This window comes from Nilaparvata lugens, chromosome 10 (genome assembly GCF_014356525.2).
Source record: "Nilaparvata lugens isolate BPH chromosome 10, ASM1435652v1, whole genome shotgun sequence".
Classification (NCBI taxonomy): Eukaryota; Metazoa; Arthropoda; class Insecta; order Hemiptera; family Delphacidae; genus Nilaparvata; species Nilaparvata lugens.
The window spans coordinates 30,321,587-30,341,366 of NC_052513.1; the positions used below are offsets into that span (position 1 = coordinate 30,321,587).

General features: G+C 33.5%; 1 protein-coding gene across 3 annotated transcripts; it reads left to right on the top strand.

The window, feature by feature from the left end:
* The first annotated feature begins 146 nt into the window (after nucleotides 1–146).
* On the top strand, nucleotides 147–18,384 carry LOC111056235. 3 transcript variants are annotated; one of them, XM_039437184.1, is made up of 6 exons: nucleotides 147–1,596; nucleotides 10,702–11,517; nucleotides 13,292–13,394; nucleotides 14,410–14,508; nucleotides 16,791–16,946; nucleotides 17,997–18,384. In XM_039437184.1, exons 1-6 carry the CDS (start codon nucleotides 1,559–1,561, stop codon nucleotides 18,036–18,038), a joined length of 1,254 nt encoding a protein of 417 aa, XP_039293118.1. In that variant the 5' UTR covers nucleotides 147–1,558; the 3' UTR covers nucleotides 18,039–18,384. The 3 variants fall into 3 exon arrangements, with proteins under 3 accessions (XP_039293118.1, XP_039293119.1, XP_039293120.1); XM_039437185.1 differs by having other exon boundaries at nucleotides 147–489; nucleotides 17,997–18,364; XM_039437186.1 differs by lacking the exon at nucleotides 14,410–14,508 and having other exon boundaries at nucleotides 17,997–18,135.
* Nucleotides 18,385–19,780: the final 1,396 nt, after the last annotated feature.

Consider the following 19,780-nt stretch of genomic DNA (forward strand, 5'->3'; position numbering starts at 1 on the left):
GAAAGGTGCTTTTCTACTCTTAAGAGAGGTAAAACCTTCTTAAGAAACAGCATGGCACAAGAGCGATTGTCAGCATTAGCTATGCTGTCAATTGAGAGGGATCTGCTGATGGAAATTCCTGATTTCAGTCAAAAGGTGATTGAAAAATTCGCTCACCCCAAAGAAAAACTGATGGACTTCCTCTCCAAGTAATGGTGAGTGATAATTATCAACATGTAAATAAAATAGTTGTAAGAAATATATTCTTCAAGTGTCATTGAAAATGAATGAAGTTAAGTTAATGAAAATTTTTAGAATAATAAATGGGTCATCTTCAAATATGGTTCTGCTTTGCAACCCCCTATAATTTTGAACACCAGCCGCCACTGACATCAAGTAATACACCTTTATTTAAATTACAATTTAATTGGGATGAGGCTTATTTTTAATGAACTGAATTCATCGGACTGCTCATAAAACGAGCTCAGATTTTTCTTCAAAATCTAGCAGGTGAGTGATAACAGGCTACTCAAACATAGCAAACAATACTAGAGCACATAAAATAGTAGTAATACAGTGTTCAAGTCTAAACATCGCATCAGTGAAATGATCAGTGAAACGTTATATCCTATGAAAATTGATATATTCTGTAAAAAATAAAAAGCTATCATCATACTAGATTTACAAACTTATCTAACAAAACACGTCTAGTGGAAAACAGATTTTTATATTAATATTGAAAGACTTCCAAACTATTATGAAACCGATCCACAAGAGAGTATTTTAGAGATGAGCCTAGACCTGGGCTACTGCTCTGTGGTTGTCAGACGTCTGAAAGATCCTGTAAGGTTTATCCACAACCTTTCCGAATTTTCTACAACCCTACTTCCAAGATATTCTAGGAAAGAATTGCAGCCATCCTTTACTCAATAATAAACCACCAAAATAAAATAAATACAGGTTACAAAAGTATTTTTCTCTGAGACATTACAATTCCTTGCATGTAATTATCTAGCCGAAAAGGAAAATGACAATCTTTTATTCATATTTCTGAGGTAGTTTCAGATTGTCTAGTCTAGAATTATATTTATTTCAGACTTTTCCTCGGCAAATAATTGCTCTTAATTACTTGTTACACACGATAGCTTTTAGCAGCTCCAGTGTTAAACACAGGTTTGGTGAAATTATCAAGAAAGGGGATTTCCCACCCAATTTTGCAAATTGGTTGTAACCATGGAAACTCATATACAAAAATGGAAACACTTGTTGTGGAATAGGTAGTCTTCAGGCAGCAGGACAACTGAAACCATGAAGAGTCCCAAGAGGCTCCTGTGACTCACTAAGTAACGTTTTGTAAGGACATCATTCCAAAAACCTTCAATTCCTTTCTAAGTACTTATAAATATATTTCAACTTATAATTTCCATCTGAAGCATTTTGAACATCTTCTTGAGAATTTTGATTTATATTAAAGTATTCAATAGATAATTACTATTTAAACCGTCACAAATATCCTAATCTTGATTTCCTTCTAAGTATCCAATAGATAATTCTCATTCAAAGTCCTACAAATACTCTTATGATGAGAAACTCCAAGAAGAGAACAGCGGACTATTGGTAAGTATTACGCCGGATAAATAGTGGATAAAATTAGTCTCATTTGATGTGGGCCATTTTGTCAGCTTGTGGTCATCTTAACAACTAGGTATATGACAATGTGTTGTCAAAACTTGACACTAGCTTTTGTAAACTAAAAGAAAAAAACTTCATTTATTTATTCAATCGGCACAATAGGAAAAATTCAAAACAATAATTAATATAGATACATGGAGAGAAATTCAAGACATAAGATATTCCATATTCAACTATTTTGAAGATGATACTGTGGTAGATATCCATATTACATTAAAGCTACTTGATATTGTTAAACCACAGATTTATCAAAACAATTAGTAAATACCTTCAGTTGTTACACCATTTATCAATCCAGTTTACCATTACAAGTTTTCTAGAGATTGATAATGGTGTAAAAACCGAAACTAGTATTTCAAATGATAGTTTTAATAAATCAGTAATTGAATTGACAATATCAAGTCGTTTTCATTTCAGTCCAATTTTTTTTCGTTCTTAACTACTTTATTTGTTCATTTATCAATTCATTTAATGTAATGCGATTTGATTCATGATTATTATAATAGTAATTGGAGAAAAAGTAAAGTTCTCTATTAAATTATGGATTCAGCAATAATATTACTGTAATAGTGAAATTGGAATAATTTCCATACATTTCAACCAACGAAGTTTATACGAATATAAAAATAATGTAAGATAAACATTTGAATTTTAAATATAAGACTATTATTGCAAACAACACTCTGTTGTTAAATCGATCCACACCAAGTTGGGCCATTATGATAGAGACTAATCGTATCTATTTTTCAAATCAAATCAAATCAAATCATTTATTTTCGCCATTTAAAAAAAACAAAAACAATCACAAATAAAGAGCGAATCAAAAAATTATGAATAATAAATTTAAACAAAATACAAGTGTTAACTTAAAAATAAGAAAATAATAATACAAAATCATAATAATATCTCTTTACATATGTAAATATAATTTACTTATTATATATGGCATCACCAGCAAAAGAATAAACTTTGCCCGCTGATGACCGTTGCAAATCGAAAATAGTATAATAAAGTATACGAATATAATAGTATATTGAAGCTGCAGCTGTTAAAAAGGCAGTTGCAGTGGTTATTAATTATTGAGGACATTGAATATGAGCGAGACGAGATTTAAAAGCACATAAACTAAAGTGCTTTTATTCCTATGTGTGCTGAGTCAGGACATGTTTGACACAGGTAATAACTGGGTGTATTGTATTAGAAGGAATCTAGAAGCGATAAACTTCGGAAAACTATGGCAAGCAGATGATCAGATGATTTTGACGCTGTTGATTTGGGCAAGGCATACTTTGAAATGTTGAATACGTTTTGCTCAGTTATTTTCAACTGGTCCAAAAACACATAATTATATTAAGAGGCTGTAGTTTGTCTGTGAGATGACATAAAAACTCCTGAATATGATATTGTTAGTCATCGCATATTTCAACAAATTCAAAGTAATATGACTGTTATATCCATCAAAAATTAGAAGAGCTTCTTCATTAGGAAGATTTTTCATCGCAAATTTTTGAGACATGAGGGCTGAAATCTGTTGGAAACTAGTTGATGGTCCCTCCATCCAACCACTATCAGATACAGCATAAAATGTTCCTGGGTATGCAATATCTGACACCCAATAGGGCTGAACGGTTGTTGCAACTTTTGTCATACATGACATCAAAACCTATTCAATTTTGAAATATTATTTTGTGAATTGGAAATCTGGTCGCGGATTTAATTATTAAATGTAATTGATAAAGCGAGAAGATCTCCATTGTACAAAGATGAAACGTGTGTTTTATCACGTTTTGTGAAGGCGATATTATGGTTTTTAGCTCCATGCTATACAAACAAGAGTGAGTTGACTTTTGGTCTGTGAATCAAGGCTGCATGTGTTTTTCACATAAATAGATTTTGAATTTTCTTTCGAGGCCCGTATTAATAAATAAATTAAATAAATATCTTTATTTTCAATCGGGGCCACACCCCATACAAAGTCACAATCATCATGATACAAACAGACAAAATACCCAAACAATATGGAAACGTTGATTATAATTACAAACAGGATAACACAATTCATTCAATTGAGTGAAACGTCATGATTAAATTATTGCTGCGACTGTTAAAAAGACTCACTGCCGGCTCAACCTGTTACGCTTAGTATCTCTGATCTTATTTTGAGCGCCTCTACTGTAAAATTGTACACGGAATTTATTTTTCCTACACTCAAGTTGGATAGCAGAACCATTACTTTATCTGCGTCATTTACAATATTCTGAGTAAATTTGGCAGTGAATTGCCTCCTGATGTGGCAATACATGGGACATACTAATAAAAAATGTTCTACGGTCTCATCAGTTCGAAAGTTGCAGATTGGACAGTGCTCTTTGCAATTTATCCAAATATCCTTCCCTTCAACATACAGGTAAATACTCAGGTCGTTAGCCAATCTTAGTTGGGATAAACAACGAATCTTCGAAAAGGCCAATCTGAATCTGAACTGCTCACCTAAAATGAAATTTGGATTCAACTGCGCGTATCTGGGAGAGGATTGGGAATCGATGGCTCTACCTACATCTAAGTTGTACAGATTACCACAATATGCTTCTATAAGCTCCTCATAGCGTTGTTTCAAAGCATTCACATCAATACTATAATTCGTCCACAAATTTTCTGCTGAGGCATTGAAAAACTGGCTTTTTAGTGAATGTACCCAATTGAATCTGAGCTTTGAATTATCAATTCCTCCCTGCGCTATTCCTTGAACCGTTTGTCAAGTTAGTTGTTGAGTTAAGGCATTGGTTACCTGAAGGATTCTGTCTTGAGAATTCAATTATAGGCTGTCGCAGTCCGGGCAGTTTAAACCTACATAATTGTATTTTCAGGTTTTGAATCTTGTAGGGAAAGCTGGTGTTTTTGATTCAATCAACTGGCAGAGTTTTTTTATATATATTTTTTTATTTAAAATCGGAAGTGCTTTAACTGGACCTTGAGGAGCAGGCCAAGGGACTCTTTTTAAGGTAAAGTGAGATAATAGTTAATTGTACATTTTTTAATTTTTCAGATCTATAATTCTAAATAGTAATTTGTTTTTTTATTATCAGAAACCCTGAACAACCACTATAGCCATTTCTTTTCTTCCCACCTTACACTTTGAACAAAATCATACCTGCATCACAAAGCTACCAGCAGATGCACATGCTAGTCCCATTGTTGATTCTCTACCTGACCCTCCAGAAACTCTACTAAGAGGTTTTCCCTTTTCACCAATGCCCCGGAAACGAGAGGGATCACTTTTGAACCCAGTCCAAGACTCATCTGTAGTAAAGGTGAATGGAGCTCTATCAGGTGTCATAAGATTATTTTCATTATAAACACGACCTAGTTTCTCGTAGAAATCATATGCAATATTGGGGGTTGTATTACTCTTCCTTGCAGTCTGCATATATTCTGCTTTTTCAAGTGTCAGTTGTGATTCTCACCGCATAAACCCCGGATACGTTTGTATGAGCGTTGGATTTAATTGAGCGTGTGTGTATGTGGATCTGTTTAGAAAAGTTTGAGTCAGTTTATTTACATAGTATTGATGGAATTTGAGGTGTATTCTCAATTCTATTTTGTATATAATAAACTAGTAGATCTGTGAACAGTAGACTTCACGCAGTTTTCTCATCCACAAGTATCAGATGTCACCTGTTCTAGTTGATTCAGTTGAATCATAATTACTCTTAAAAACTGTCATTTGTATCCTCCAAGATCAAAAACTCACTTATGTTAATAAACTCAGTTTACGTTTGAATTTGTATCCCATATGATAAATTTATCCAGTTCCGTGATAATATTTCCATCTGATAAAAATATTTCTCAACTACAATGTATTTTAAAATTAATTTTTTTCAATCAAGAATATTATAATTTTTTCAGCATTATTTAGTTCATTTAATCATTTTTCATTTTAATTTCAATCACCCATTAAATTTGTTTTTTAAGTGTGAGAATATTGATACTGATGAGCACACATAAAAATATTGAAGTCCTACCTTATAGAAATAGACACGGCCAGACATCTGAGTAATGCATGCAATGAATAATCCACTTGTCAGCTGATAATAATTCTATAGTCTGATTGATCCTATCTTCAAAGTAGATGGTATATATATAGTGATACGAGAGTATGGAGTAATTCCTTTTCTTTTCATATTAATGCAAAATTTCAAAAAAAAAACATTGTGTATACATCGACGCGCAGTTGAAAAAGGAATATTCCTGTCAAATTTCATCGAATTCTATCAACGCGTTTGGCCGCAATCGCGTTACATACAGACAGACAAAAGAAAATCCGAGTTAAAACATAGACCTCACTACGTTCGGTCAATAAGTTCTACTCTTTATTTCTGGAAGTTTTCTACTCATCTACATATTTATTCTCTATTCTAAAAAACTTATTTTTTCATATGCTTTGACAAAAATGAGGTGTTTGTATGCAATGGGTCTTGCATGACCTGGCAATACATTGTAATTTGAGATAAAGAATCATTAAAGATACCAGTCTTGACCTAGAATATTATCTTGAAGCCAGCGACCACATAGTACAAATAGACAGAGCAATCGTATTACTACAGCATTAAGACCTATGAAGCCAAGTTCGCCTTCATAGATGGGTCTAGAAACGCAAAATCCAGCTCAGAGATGCTAAAAATTGTAGTGCCCGACTACAAATACAACATCGTTTAGCCCCCTTATCCCCCTGTGGGTTGGGGTAGCTTTGAGTCGAACATCGTACTCAAGAATGTGTTGAAAACCAGAATTCACCCACAGTGTCCCTGCTTGTCGTAGGAGGCGACTAAAAGGGATCGAGAAGGGGAAAAGGGACCTACCCCAGAAGTTGCCTTGCCTTCAAACCCACGGGATCTGCCCCGTCAGGACAGTTTCGGAAGGGCAAAAAGAAAAACTCAAGAGACCAGAGATGGGTGGCACTCTCCAGGCACAAATGTGTGGACCAGTTGCCCTAGAGGCAATTTGGCGACCCCTCCTTCAGCGGAAGGACCTACAAAAAAAGCCAGGAGTGGAACTTAAGTAGGTCACGAGTTTGTGGGTGGAGAGACCAAAAAACACCACTGCTCAAAGAAGGGCGGCCATTCAGACAAAACGTATTGGGAGAAGTAAGGCTTTTGACCCTGCAGAGTTTCGGAGGGGCGAAAAAGAAAAACCCAAGAGACCAGAGATGGGTGAAACTCCAGGCACAAATGTGGGTCAAGAGGCTGAGTCGAGGGTGGCCGGGAGCCCTAGAGGCAACTTAGCCACCCCTTCCTCAGCGGAAGGACCTTTAAAGAAGGCCAGGAGTGAAACTCACGTAGGCCTCGAGTTTGTGGGTGGAGAGACCAAACCTCATCACTGCTCAAAAAAAGGCGGCCATTTAGGCAAAACTTCTTAAGAGAGGTAAGGCTTTTGACACTGCGAAGTTTCGGAAGGGCAAAAATAAATAACCCAAGAGACCAGAGATGGGCGAAACTCCAGGCACAAATGTGGGTCAAGAGGCTGAGTAAAGGGTGGCCGGGAGCACTAGAGGCAACTTGGCCACCCCTTCCTCAGCGGAAGGACCTTCAAAGAAGGCCAGGAGTGAAACTCAAGTAGGTCACGAGGACTAGTCTGAAGAGACTGCCAAGCATATCGCACTGGATTGCAACAAGCAACCAGGTGATGAATGTGATGTTAGCATAGGGAAAAACTCCTAGTTCTTGTAAAGGACACAGGCATTGGTTTGCCTAACTAACATACTACTTGGGAACACAATAAGCTTCGGTTGACGTGTAGGGTTCTTTGAACCTTTGGATCCTTGAATCCGTCCCTTCAAAAATAATAATAGTAATAATAGACCCATTAAGATTGAGTATAAATTTTCAAATTTGGTGTACTTATAGGCCTACCCAATGAATCACTGATTCTAATGGTGTAACTAAAATTACAAGTTTCGAATTTATTCAGCTTTAAGCATTAAAAAGAGTTGAAAGTTTTTCGCACATTCGAAAAAGTGACAAGAAAACTGCGAGGAAAATTTTCATCTTTAGGCAAGTTTCGTAAGCGAGAAAGTTTTAGATAGAAAAATGAATTCTATTTTTTATTTTAACATTTTTTTCTAAGATCAGCCGTTCTTCTGATATTCTCGGAAGCACATAGCCGAGCAAAGCGCTCATACCGATGCTGAGATTGCCAAGCCGCATGCAACTGTGTGCCGGCCGCTCTCAGCTCTTTTCCCAGTACATTTTTCAATAAGGCCGCCGCTACATTTGTTGTGTCATCGCACTAAAGTTGGCTTCAAAAGTCAGTCTGCTTGCTCCGTCTATTTGTATTATGTGGTTGCTACTTGAAACACATTTTCACGTCATTACATTTTATATATTTTCCCACCAACTGCATCAATTCTAATCGATCACATGTATATCGAAAATCAGCCCTGGCAATAAGGCACTGCATTATAGTTTCTTCCTCTTCTATAGTCAATGTCGTTGGACGCCCAGCACCTTGGTGGTCCAACTGACTTTCCCGCTGACTCTTAACTGTATAAAGCCTAGTTGACCGAGCGAAGTGAGGTCTAAGATTCAAGTCGACGGTTTGGCATTTCTCTTATGTTTAAATGTTTATATGTTGCGCATTTACGGCGAAACGCGGCAATAGATTTTCATAGATTTGACAGGTATGTTCCTTTTTAAATTGCGTGTCGACGTATCTACAAGGTTTTTGGAAATTTTGCATTTCAAGGATAATATAAAAGGAAAAGGGAGCCTCCTTCATACGCCAATATTAGAGCAAAAACCAGACTATAGAATTATTCATCATAAATCAGCTGTCGAGTTGATTATAAATTGCATGCCATGACGCATACGATTCAATATCTCAATGTAACTTAGTAAAAAATCAACAGCTACCTATGTAGACTATGAATTGCATGCCTCATTGAATGCAATTTTTATGCACTATTAAATAGGATGCAAAGAACTTATAACAGCTTGTCTGGGCGCCTAGATTTCTTCTGGTTTTCTTGCGAAAAGCGTTATATGATAATTAAATCTTGTGTAAGCATGATCTGATTTCTGATCAAATAAATAGTTAGTGTATTACCGTATATAGTGTGGATGTGCTAATGGTTTGTGACGTCGTTATAACTGCGCGAGGTCTACTGTTCACAGAACTACTAGTTTATACGATGCCAATTGGCGAGACAGTTTTCTTTGTACAATTGTCATCACGTGGTTGCGGATTGTCGGAGGCCAGACCAGTTAAACGGGAAGATGTTTATAGGCGGCCAACTATTGGCACGGCAGTTGACAGCTCAACATGGCCGAGTTCTCGTCATCTGTTGTGGCTGAACTGGCAAAAACAAGACAGCACTACGACTGGCCTGCAACGTTCATACGGCGCCAAATGGTGCGACAATTAAGATTCCGAGTGGTGGGGGGGGGGGGTCTCGCTGGGCCCAGCCAGTTGTCTTCAGTCTACTCCCGGAGACATTTGAATTTCGGGCCAATTGGTAAGACAATTGGCCTGAAGTGTTTAAACAAAGACAATAATTTTATGCCAGTCAGTTGTCTTATGTCAATTTTCTCGCCAATTGGTATTGTATAAACTAGGGTTAACTGACTTGGGAATCTCAAATTTGTCAGCAGCTTCCCTCTGACTCATCCTACACGATCCCTCACCATTCTTACAACTTCTTGAAGCTATTCAATTAAAAATAAAGTTTATTCATATATATTCTCAAAATACGAATATATTTTTTGTATGTCCGTGGCATTCTGGAAAGAAGGAATACAGGTTGATAGGTAGTTTATGCATCTACTAAGATCTTAAAAATGTGTTTTTTTGACACAACCTATTCGGCTGCGCTGGTCTTGGTGAAGAATAAGACTTATTCACTTCTACACTTAGTGAAGACTACACTTAGTGTAGAAGACTCTCTCTTCTCTCTATAGTGGAATTCACGTTATAAAGCCAGTAGAAATGATAGGGAGTCACTATTGCCAATTTTCATTAGATTGCCATATAGGCCTAAGTTATACCATACCGTACGGTACCCTATCACAAATATATTATATTTCATCGTAAAGAAAAATATGTTTCGTGATTAAATAATGATTTTCTATGATTGTTATGAAATATTTTAGTTAGGCCTATTAATCATATTGCTGTTGCTTTGAAAAAGGATAGAACTATCTGCTTTGTCTGATAACAGACAAGGATAGCAAGGATACCTGCAATCATTGTAGAAATCAATCTAAAAGAAACAAACTAATTCTAACCAATGTTATAATCAGATGCTGTTATGAAAACCTAAATCTTAGGTGAGTAGATAATGTTTACAAGAAAGATCTTAGAAATCCAAAAAAAAAAGAATATATATATATATATATATATTATATATATATATATAAGGGCTGCACTTTAGTATATGGGCCGCGGAATCTAGCATAAACTAAAGTGCCCCCTATATAAGTGTAGAATTGAAAGGAAAAACGCTCATAATAATGATAAAATTAAAAATTTTAGAATACTTACATCAAACAATGCAGAAATACCGGTAACATAACCCTTCTGGTGAGCTTTTATTACTCCAAGAAATCTTCAAACAGCCTACATTAAATCTACAAGATATTTTAGAAGCTCGGAGAAACTTTCAATGATTCAATGTAATTGATTTTTTTCAATAAGCAATAACAATTATTAACCAATATGCCTACGGTAAATGAAGCAAAAATAACGTGTTTACATTTTTAGCAGACAGCAGAAAAATTTTGAAACTCCAATATCGAGAGTCGAGACCTATAGAGAGTTGAGTATCAAGATGCGTCCTCCGACTAAAACGACTATCGATAGCTTATCAATTAAAGAAGCGGGCGTTTCAAAACGTCGCAAATTGTTTACGTTTGCAGGTCATTGTAAAAATGTTTTTAAGGAAAGAATGTCTAAGCTTCAACTATTCCCTGCATATCAAAATATGTTTTAAAATCTAATTTAATCAGTAATTTTTTACAGTATCAATATATTTTTCAGGAACAACGATCAACCTGAACACTTTACCATCATCCGCAATGTTGTAAAGATGACGAAATACCTGAACTCTCGGGAATACTACATATTTTTAAAATATCTAACTGACGTTTTCATCCTGTACAGCGTGATCAATCTCTCCTGTGCAATTTTACACTTTTGGGACAACAAAGAAAAGAAAATGTTTGCAGTCAAAGAGTTGAACGTCTCTTTTTACGCCATTTGCCTACGGATGACTACAAAAGAAGTTTTGCCTCTTTGCGATCTTGTTGAGAGTTTTTGTGCTGATAAATTCACATTTTACCGTAATGATCGTTCAGAGAAACAGAGAAAAATAAGGAATGAAAGAATCGGTCGTCTGCAGAACCTTGATAAAATGAATATAAGATACACAGTGATTCTGATATTTTTCTCTGTGGTTGTACCTTGGTTGCAATCATGTTACACAGTTTTTATAAGCGAAAACTACGATGATATCCAAGATCTCCAACATGTACTATTCTCTTATTACCCAGATCAGTATAAATCGTTGGAGATGCACTTCATTGTACAGGCATTCACTGGTATATTTCTGATCGTTGAAGAGTTACAGATGTACTGTATATTTACTGCTGTCTACATGGCTTCTTATACTATGGCCGACGAATTTGATTTGTTATTTACTTGCTTGGAGGAGATTGATCAGAACATCAGAGACTTTAGCCATGTCAAAAGAAATATGAAACTTGACTTCAACTACGAAAGGTTCAACTCAACATACGAGAATCAATTATTCGTATTCTTGACTAAAATTATCGACCATCATTCGTCTCTGTATAGGTAAGTAGGAGTGGAAACATTCTGTATTTTCATTTCTGCAACTCTGAATCACGCTCTTTAAAACGTTCTACTGTTGAAAGTTTTAAAGTAGTATTTTGATTTGGATAAACTATAAATCAAATGGAACAAATTTCAAAGAAAAATCTTCTATCATTTTTACTTTTTGAGATATGAGTGCCTTAAGCTGAAAACTTGGGATCCATAGCCCAATTGATAGCAGATAAATTCATGGAATTTTAATGATACGTCCTCCTTGATATTGTTAATCTCATGACATAAGCTATTTTGATTTCTTAAAGTAGGCCAAATAATTCTAGGAAAATCTATTCAGTTTTGTAAAAATAACACAAATAAGATTTTTTTTTAATTGGAGTAAATATATTCCTATAATTGATATTCTGGGAAATCAAATATATGCCACGATATGAACAATATCTCGGAGAATGTATCCTTGAAATAATTTTATGAATTTATTCAATACTAATTCCCTTAATTGGAATTTATTTGAGATCTCCTCCAAGATTTAAACTCAAAATCCAAGACGTCACTATTCACTATCCAAATTTTATCTCGTCATCAAATGAAAGAGTCAAAATCATTCAACTCTTTTTTATATGTAGGCCTAGACCTGGCATATTCTGTGCAAACATTAGAATCTATTTTACTGTCTCTTTTCTGTTTAGGGCTACCGGTACTTGTAATATAAATAGAAATACTAATCTCAAAAATCTCTTGAAAATTGCATGAATGTCCGAAACATGTTGTGATAAAATAATTCAAAAAGATTATTAAAAAAAGGTAATGAGATTTGTATTTCTATTATTTTATAAGAATCTAAGATGTTTTCTAGAATAACAGTCTCTTATTTTGAAAACTATTGGATTGGTCATTATCTTGGTCATAATAATTCCATTACTTATAAACGTCTCAGACTTGGTGTTCTATTGAGCCATTGAGGTCAAACCCCTTGAAGAATAATATTGTAGGTATTGAATAATTATTGACAAATACAAGGAAACACGACCTGTTTATTCCACGTTTTTGTATAAACAAATTTAAATGATACATGTCTATCACAGTACATTACTATAAACAGTTAGCATTGAAACACACAAGTCCCTTGCAATTATACTATCTTATATTTGAGCGTACAAGATAATATTTTATTCATCCATAGTTCGAATTTGAATGTTCTTTCTATTACCAAAGAATGAACAATCTAGCTAAAGTAGGCCTATAGCTATTCTCTGCTATTACTTGACACGAATTTTATTCTTGACTCTTCACAGATTACACTACAGAATTTTACCTTGATAATTTGAAATGTTAGTCAAGACTTTAATACAAAAACTATTGGAAAAGTGAGTGCTTATGCTGACTAGATAGCGTGGAGCACTGAGTAAAGAAAAGTAGGTTCTCTTGACGTATGATGACAAAGTTAGATTATGTAGGTTTTCTTTTCTGCGCTTACAGTAGAGTGGATTGTTTTCAAAATAAGCTGGTGTAGTGTAAAAAAGCCTCACGCTTAGCCTCATAATAAATTATGTGCTTTTCTTGCTGGATACTACTACTTCTTGTAATAACATTTATTTTATTTATGAATCATTTTGTGAAACACTCATTATCAGATTGATTGGGACAGGAAAACAGACAATACCTAAAATTGTTCTCTCCAAAATTGAGTAAATTAATGATTCATTTCTTTAATGTGAATCTATGATTATCAAACAGTATATTGAATAATTCATATTAATCATCCAATTTTCTGTTTCAGTAATGTAGAACTGCTGAATAAGAGAATAGGTACATTATGCCTTGGAACTATTAATGCCTGGACGTTCCAACTATTCGTTCTAATTATGTTCGTCTATGACAATGTAAGATGTAGCTTACATTAACAATGTAATATAATTTTATTCAACTCACACTGTAGATATTATAATATTGCCTAATTGGTTGAAATAATGTTTGAAATGAACACGTTTATTTGCAACTTATTTCCTTACATTGAGGCAAAAGGAACTCAGATAGAAGATAAAGTACCTTGACATTAAATGTACTTTGTAACTATAAAGAATGATTCAATCAATTCTATATATCATTGAGAAGAATAATAATAGGAATCTAATAATAATGTTAATAATAGGTGAGTCTTCTACTACTGATTTAGCTTACATATTCATTCAACTTGAGCATATCAGTGAAAAATTAGTAGACCTATTGTAAACCTAATTCTGGATTAGGTACTACAAAGTCATTTAATATGACTATTATATCATGATTATTATCATACTGTTCAATTTTAAAGCGACAATACAAACATAATATTATATTTTAATAGATAATACTTTTATAGAAAGTACTTTAATACTTTAATAGAGATAGTACTTTTATAGAAGTGAAATGGGAAGTAGGAAATATGGGATCTATATAGGTACTTTCTGATAGAAGTTCTACACCTATAGTGTAGTCCATGTTATAATGGCAGTAGATAAAGATAGAAGAACAGCGTTGCCTATTCTCTGTATTAATTAATTATATTTCTACATCAAAACAGATTTGCCGTCGTTGCGGAGCTAGAATAGGATAGTACTACCTGCTTTGTCGAATGATAGACAAGGATAGCAACATCAAAGTTAATTAAATACTGCAATTATAACGTGGGCCTCACTATAGCTTAATATTGATAAAACAATATTTCTTATTAAACCCAATTTTGAGGTTGAGTAGTAGAAAGGATTTGAAAATCCTAACTTCACCAGATAAATAATTTTTTATTATTTCAATTTTCACACAATATTTCCATATATTGTACTTACTTTTGATTCTGATGTATTGCACGGGTACGGTACACTAAACAGATTTAAGTAATATTTTGGATGCATTTTACAGAAAGACACTGCTACAAGAATCAAGTTCGTTTTCTTAGCATTGGCGATCATTGTGTTGATGATAATGTGTGCTTCTATTGGTCAAACAATCTCTACTAAGGTAATATTGATACATTAATAATATGGAATTATTAAATACAATATAGATACAAAATTATTATAAATATGATAGTAAAGTGTGATTTATAGATAAAAAAAGAATGCTTTAGATAAATGTGGCACAAATTGATTACTTTATTATAATAGTTATTTGTGCAACTAGTGCGCAAAGTGACAGTTTGCTGCACCGAAAGAAACGTTTACACACGAGCCGTAGGCGAGGGCGGAATGGTTTCTTGAGTGCAGCAGAGGAACTTTGCACACATATTTCACATTAAATTTTTCCTACAGTTACCATTGAATATGAAAAGTGGTTGATTATGGGTAAAATGATGGCTGAAATCCATCAAATGTTTGTCTGTATAAATTTGTTATTAATAACAACTTTAATTTATTTTAAACTTGATAATCCAATTGAAAATTAATAATCACTTTGAACAATTAATTACGACATAGCAGTCAGGTATTTATATAAAAAAAGCTATTAGCTTCTACTTACATTAGTGTAGCGCTTTCGGACACTAACTAGTTCCTTCATCAACACTGGCTGTCACTTCCGTTGTTGAATACATTATGGTTAGTAAGCAGCGTGGGTTGTGGGAGTGGCGGGAATTTTTGAACTGTTGGCGGCGGGGGTGGCGGGAATGTTTGAATTTGTGTTGATGAAGGAGCCAGTGTTGATGAAGGAACTAGTGTCCGAAAGCGCTACACTATTGTAAGTAGAAGCTAATAGCTTTTATTTATATAAATAACTGACTGCTATGTCGTAATTAATATTGTTCAAAGTGATTATTTAACAAGCAGTTCGTAATGGAATCAAACATTGAAGAAAATTAATAATCGATAATTTATTCAAATTGAAAATTAAATTAATCCAATTAATTTGAAAATTTGAATAATTTTGAGTAAATCTTAATTTCTAAAATAATTTTCCAACCAATCAATTTATGAATGAAAAAAATATTATTTGAAATAATTAATAATATTCAAAATGTATAATTTAATGAGTTCTCATTTTTATTTATTTGAAAATCATGGAAAATATAGAAAGAACAAATTTGCATTTAAAATACATGCCAACAATGTCAACAGCTGATTGGGATGGCTGCAAGATAATATGCAAAGTGTTAAGAGTACGCAAAGTAATACTTTGCGCACTAGAGCGGAAAAGTGATTCTTTGCGATCTGTAATCAGTGCAGGAATGCTCACTTTTCAAGGTAACTGTAGGAAAATTAATTTTTCGTAATCGTATATATTGGAGATCAAACCTTTCCTACAAACTTCTCATGCAATTCAGCATGGAAATTTTCTCTAAACTTTTTATTTTTTAAATTTTTTACCTCAAATTTCAATTCTATAATTTTTTGTTCATCAGTGTGACAGGGATTTATCATCAACAACAAAAGCATTCTCTTGAAAAATTTCATATTTTTTTTGACTCCATTCCTGTCAGTAAGAAAGAGTCGAAGGCTTATCCTATACTATTAAACGAGCAACTTCTGTTTATATATTTAGATGTTTGGATGTTTAGATGTTTATATGTTTGTATTTCACCGGATCTCGAAAATGGCTCTAAATATTCCCACGAAATTCAGAACATAGTAGGTTTATAATATAAAGATTCGATTGCACTAGGTCTTATCCCTGGGAAAACTCGCTGAAGGACATTAAAAGGATAATTATTATTCATCCTTGGAAAAACAGCTGATAATAATTATTTCGTCGTCTGTTGGTGATGGAAGTGAGTGAGCGAGTTCATGTGTGTGGGACTGTGTCAAAATTATGACTCAGCTGTTGAACTTTTGTAATCATTCAATCAGGTACTTAGTGTCGGTTGCAAAAAAGCTGGGTTATTTTCAATCCTGATTAATTCCAGTAGATCCATCTTTTTGAAATGGTCTTCTCTGATTTGGTTCACGTGAAGTTAATCAGGATTAAAATTTAACCGGCTTTTGTGCAACTGGGCCTTTGTGAGGGAAATTTTTGCATTCCTCTGGGAATTAATCTCAATTTACTGTGATTAGATAGATCATTTCTCTATGAATGGTATTATACTTTCTTCTTTCGTAATAAATTTTTTATGCTTTTGTACTCCAGAGTGAAGCTCGGTCCCCCATATTATAAAATAATAAGACATACAAAAGTTCAATAAAAAACAAAAAAACAAATCACTAACTTAATTCTATATTTTGGAGTTATCAAAATACAATTATAATGAAAAATAATAAATACAATGTGTTCAACAGTTTATACAAAAATTCAACAGTTTTTATTTATTCCAGGGTGAAAAATTGAGAAGAGCTATTTGGGATTGCTCGTGGGTGGATAAGCCAGAGTGGTTCAAGAAATCAATTCTTATGATGATGACCAGATCCACCAGACCGCTGGAGATAAGACCGTTTGGCTTGTATGTTCTGGATCTGAGACGATTTGCTGTAGTAAGTTGATCGGGCTTTTAATTAACAAACCATAAGAGACATGAATATTTTAGCGTATTTTTCTGAAAGAAATCAACAATAATAATGTTCACTTTGGAATGATTGGTGGATACAAAGCTGCCTGAGACATAGTCAATAGAATAAACTATAGCACCGATGAAACTGTAGAGACAAACGAACTGCATTTCTTAGTTTTAAAAATAATGCAAAATATAAGGTATTATTTAATTATCTATCCATACAAGCTTTGGAACTATTTTTTAATATTCATTCATATACTCTGGAAAAATCTATAATAATAATTTTGAAAAAAGTTCTGAGCCGAAGTAAGATCTCCTTAGCATGGCTGGCGGCGTCATTTAAGCCTTTTTTAGTCACGGTATTTGTAATCCAAAACTCTGTCACAAAATTATTTGTAGATAGAAGATTGTAGTCTGGAGGTAGATGTTGTGGAATAGTTCTTCCATATCTTAGGCCTGTATGACAATATCATTCACAATATCTGTAAAAGATAAAAATATAGTATTGATAATATTTTGAATGAAAAAACTGTAATTTATGGTACTGAAACGTAATCTGGACTTCCGATATGATATCTTGGAAAATTAAAACCCTAGTATATCCAGTATTTATTTATTTATTTATTTATTTATTTATTCAAGGTGATACACATACTATAATTAGGAAAGAATTTCTTTTATATTTTTATATTACAGTATTATTCATAATCCAAAGTGGATCTTGAATATGGAGTTAAATATGGAACTGTTTTCTTTTAAAAAACTGCCTAATTGATTGTATAAGTTATACAGAGAGAAAATGATAAATTCATCAAAAATCGCCGAATCCACTCTTATATAATGATACAGACTTAAAGTATTATATGCTCTAATAGTATAAAAGTATTTTTCATTGATAGAACATCATTCTGAAACGCACGTTCATCATAATTCATCAAGAAATATGAAAATTACAAAATACAAAATTTTGCTCCTGAATATGCAAGTTTGAATATTAAAATGTTTATGTTTCACTTTTACTCAATTTCAGATCCTGAACGGGATGTACTCATACTTCAATGTCGTCTACTAAGCAACTAAAATGAAATGTGGAAAATTAAATTGAAAACAATTTAATAAGTACCGTACCTCAATTTACCGCAAATGTAGATGTTAGGGCGGAGAAGTGCCTATATGTCAGTAATCGAAGAATTGAAAATTGAACAAACCTATTTATGAATATGTAAATCAATGATTGCATGTTCAAATGGATGTTTTGTATTCTTGGAAATTGAAAATGCCTACCGTATGTTATCAAGTTGTGTAAAATGAAGTGCTAGTGGTAGGTTACCTACGGTACCGTACTTACACCTAGAAAAATGAGGCAATTATGTAAGATTATTAAAAACCTGCATCACAGTTGTTCTTTTTTATTTCATAAGTTAACGCATTATTCTTCTTCTACAAATAATTTCTTCATTAAGAATAAATATAATTATAATCGGTTTTATAGTACCAGTTTGTATAGTAATCCAAAAAGAGCCAAAAAAAGCATCCCAACCGGACGATTCTTCTATCCGATTGAATACGGTAGTCACGGTACTAAATTTAGTTCTTATTGAATAGACTGCATTTCATGAAATAAAAGATTTGAAAGTAGCAACGTTTTCATGGAAACCAAAATAGGAGAATTGAAAAAATGTTAATTGATGATCTTATCTTTGCCATTACACAAGCAGCAGCAACATAATTTTTGAGATGATTCTGACACATTTTTAAATAGGTATACCTAATAACAAAAAAGTGAGTTGATGATCATATCTTTGCCACAATGACAATTACCTAATAGCAACATAAATTTCTGCACGATTGAGTTAAAATAATGTGATATGTTATAAGACAATTTAATTATTTCATAATATTTATGGTACTGTACCATACATTCATAGCTTTTACTGCAATAAACTCACATCAGATGTCGTCAAATAATGCATGTTCCTGCATTGACATAATATTCAGATCATCGGAATAAAATATTATCTCATAATTTGTCAATATTGTAAATAATTTACATAATCATAATAATTGAAAGATTCTGAATGATATGATAATGTTCATGATTTATTATATGTATACACATATTATATGTCCATGACTCACTTGAAGGACAACCAGGAAGCCTGGATAGATGTGTGATCCACAGCTACAATACTGACCTTGAGGACTCCCATACTCTAGGTTGAGAAGCACATATACATACGGTACAATAGCTACCCGTCTGCAGCCATTCAGATCTCCAGCATGTTGTCTAGTAAATTGAGAAATTTACCACGTGGGGAATTGCTATAAGCATTGTAAATCAGAAACTAAGGGCCGTTTGCACAGTCAAAGCTTAAACTGAATTCGATTATCTGATGGCTTGAACTCAAAATGAATCACATTATAAAAAAACGAGACTTGATATGGATTTATGCAGTTTAATAAAATTTTAGTTTGAACTGACACTGTGTAAATAGCATTTAATGACAGGTCACTCTACTCATCATTTGCTGCGCTTCATGAGCCCTTTTTCGAGGCAGTGCTGCCTCATCCCTGACTAGCTGAATGTGAATTGGCTACCAACTGTTCGTGACACTGTCTATCTGGAATTCCCATGCAGTCTTCAACTTCGACATCAAATTATCATGTATGGGCAGTAGGCTATATACTGCTTTTCAAAGATAGCAAACATGCCGCATGATTGATTAGCATTAGTCACTAAAACTATACTTTTACCACCGTATGCTATTGGAATATAATCATTTTTGTAAACTTCTGAATCTAAGATGAGTTTGT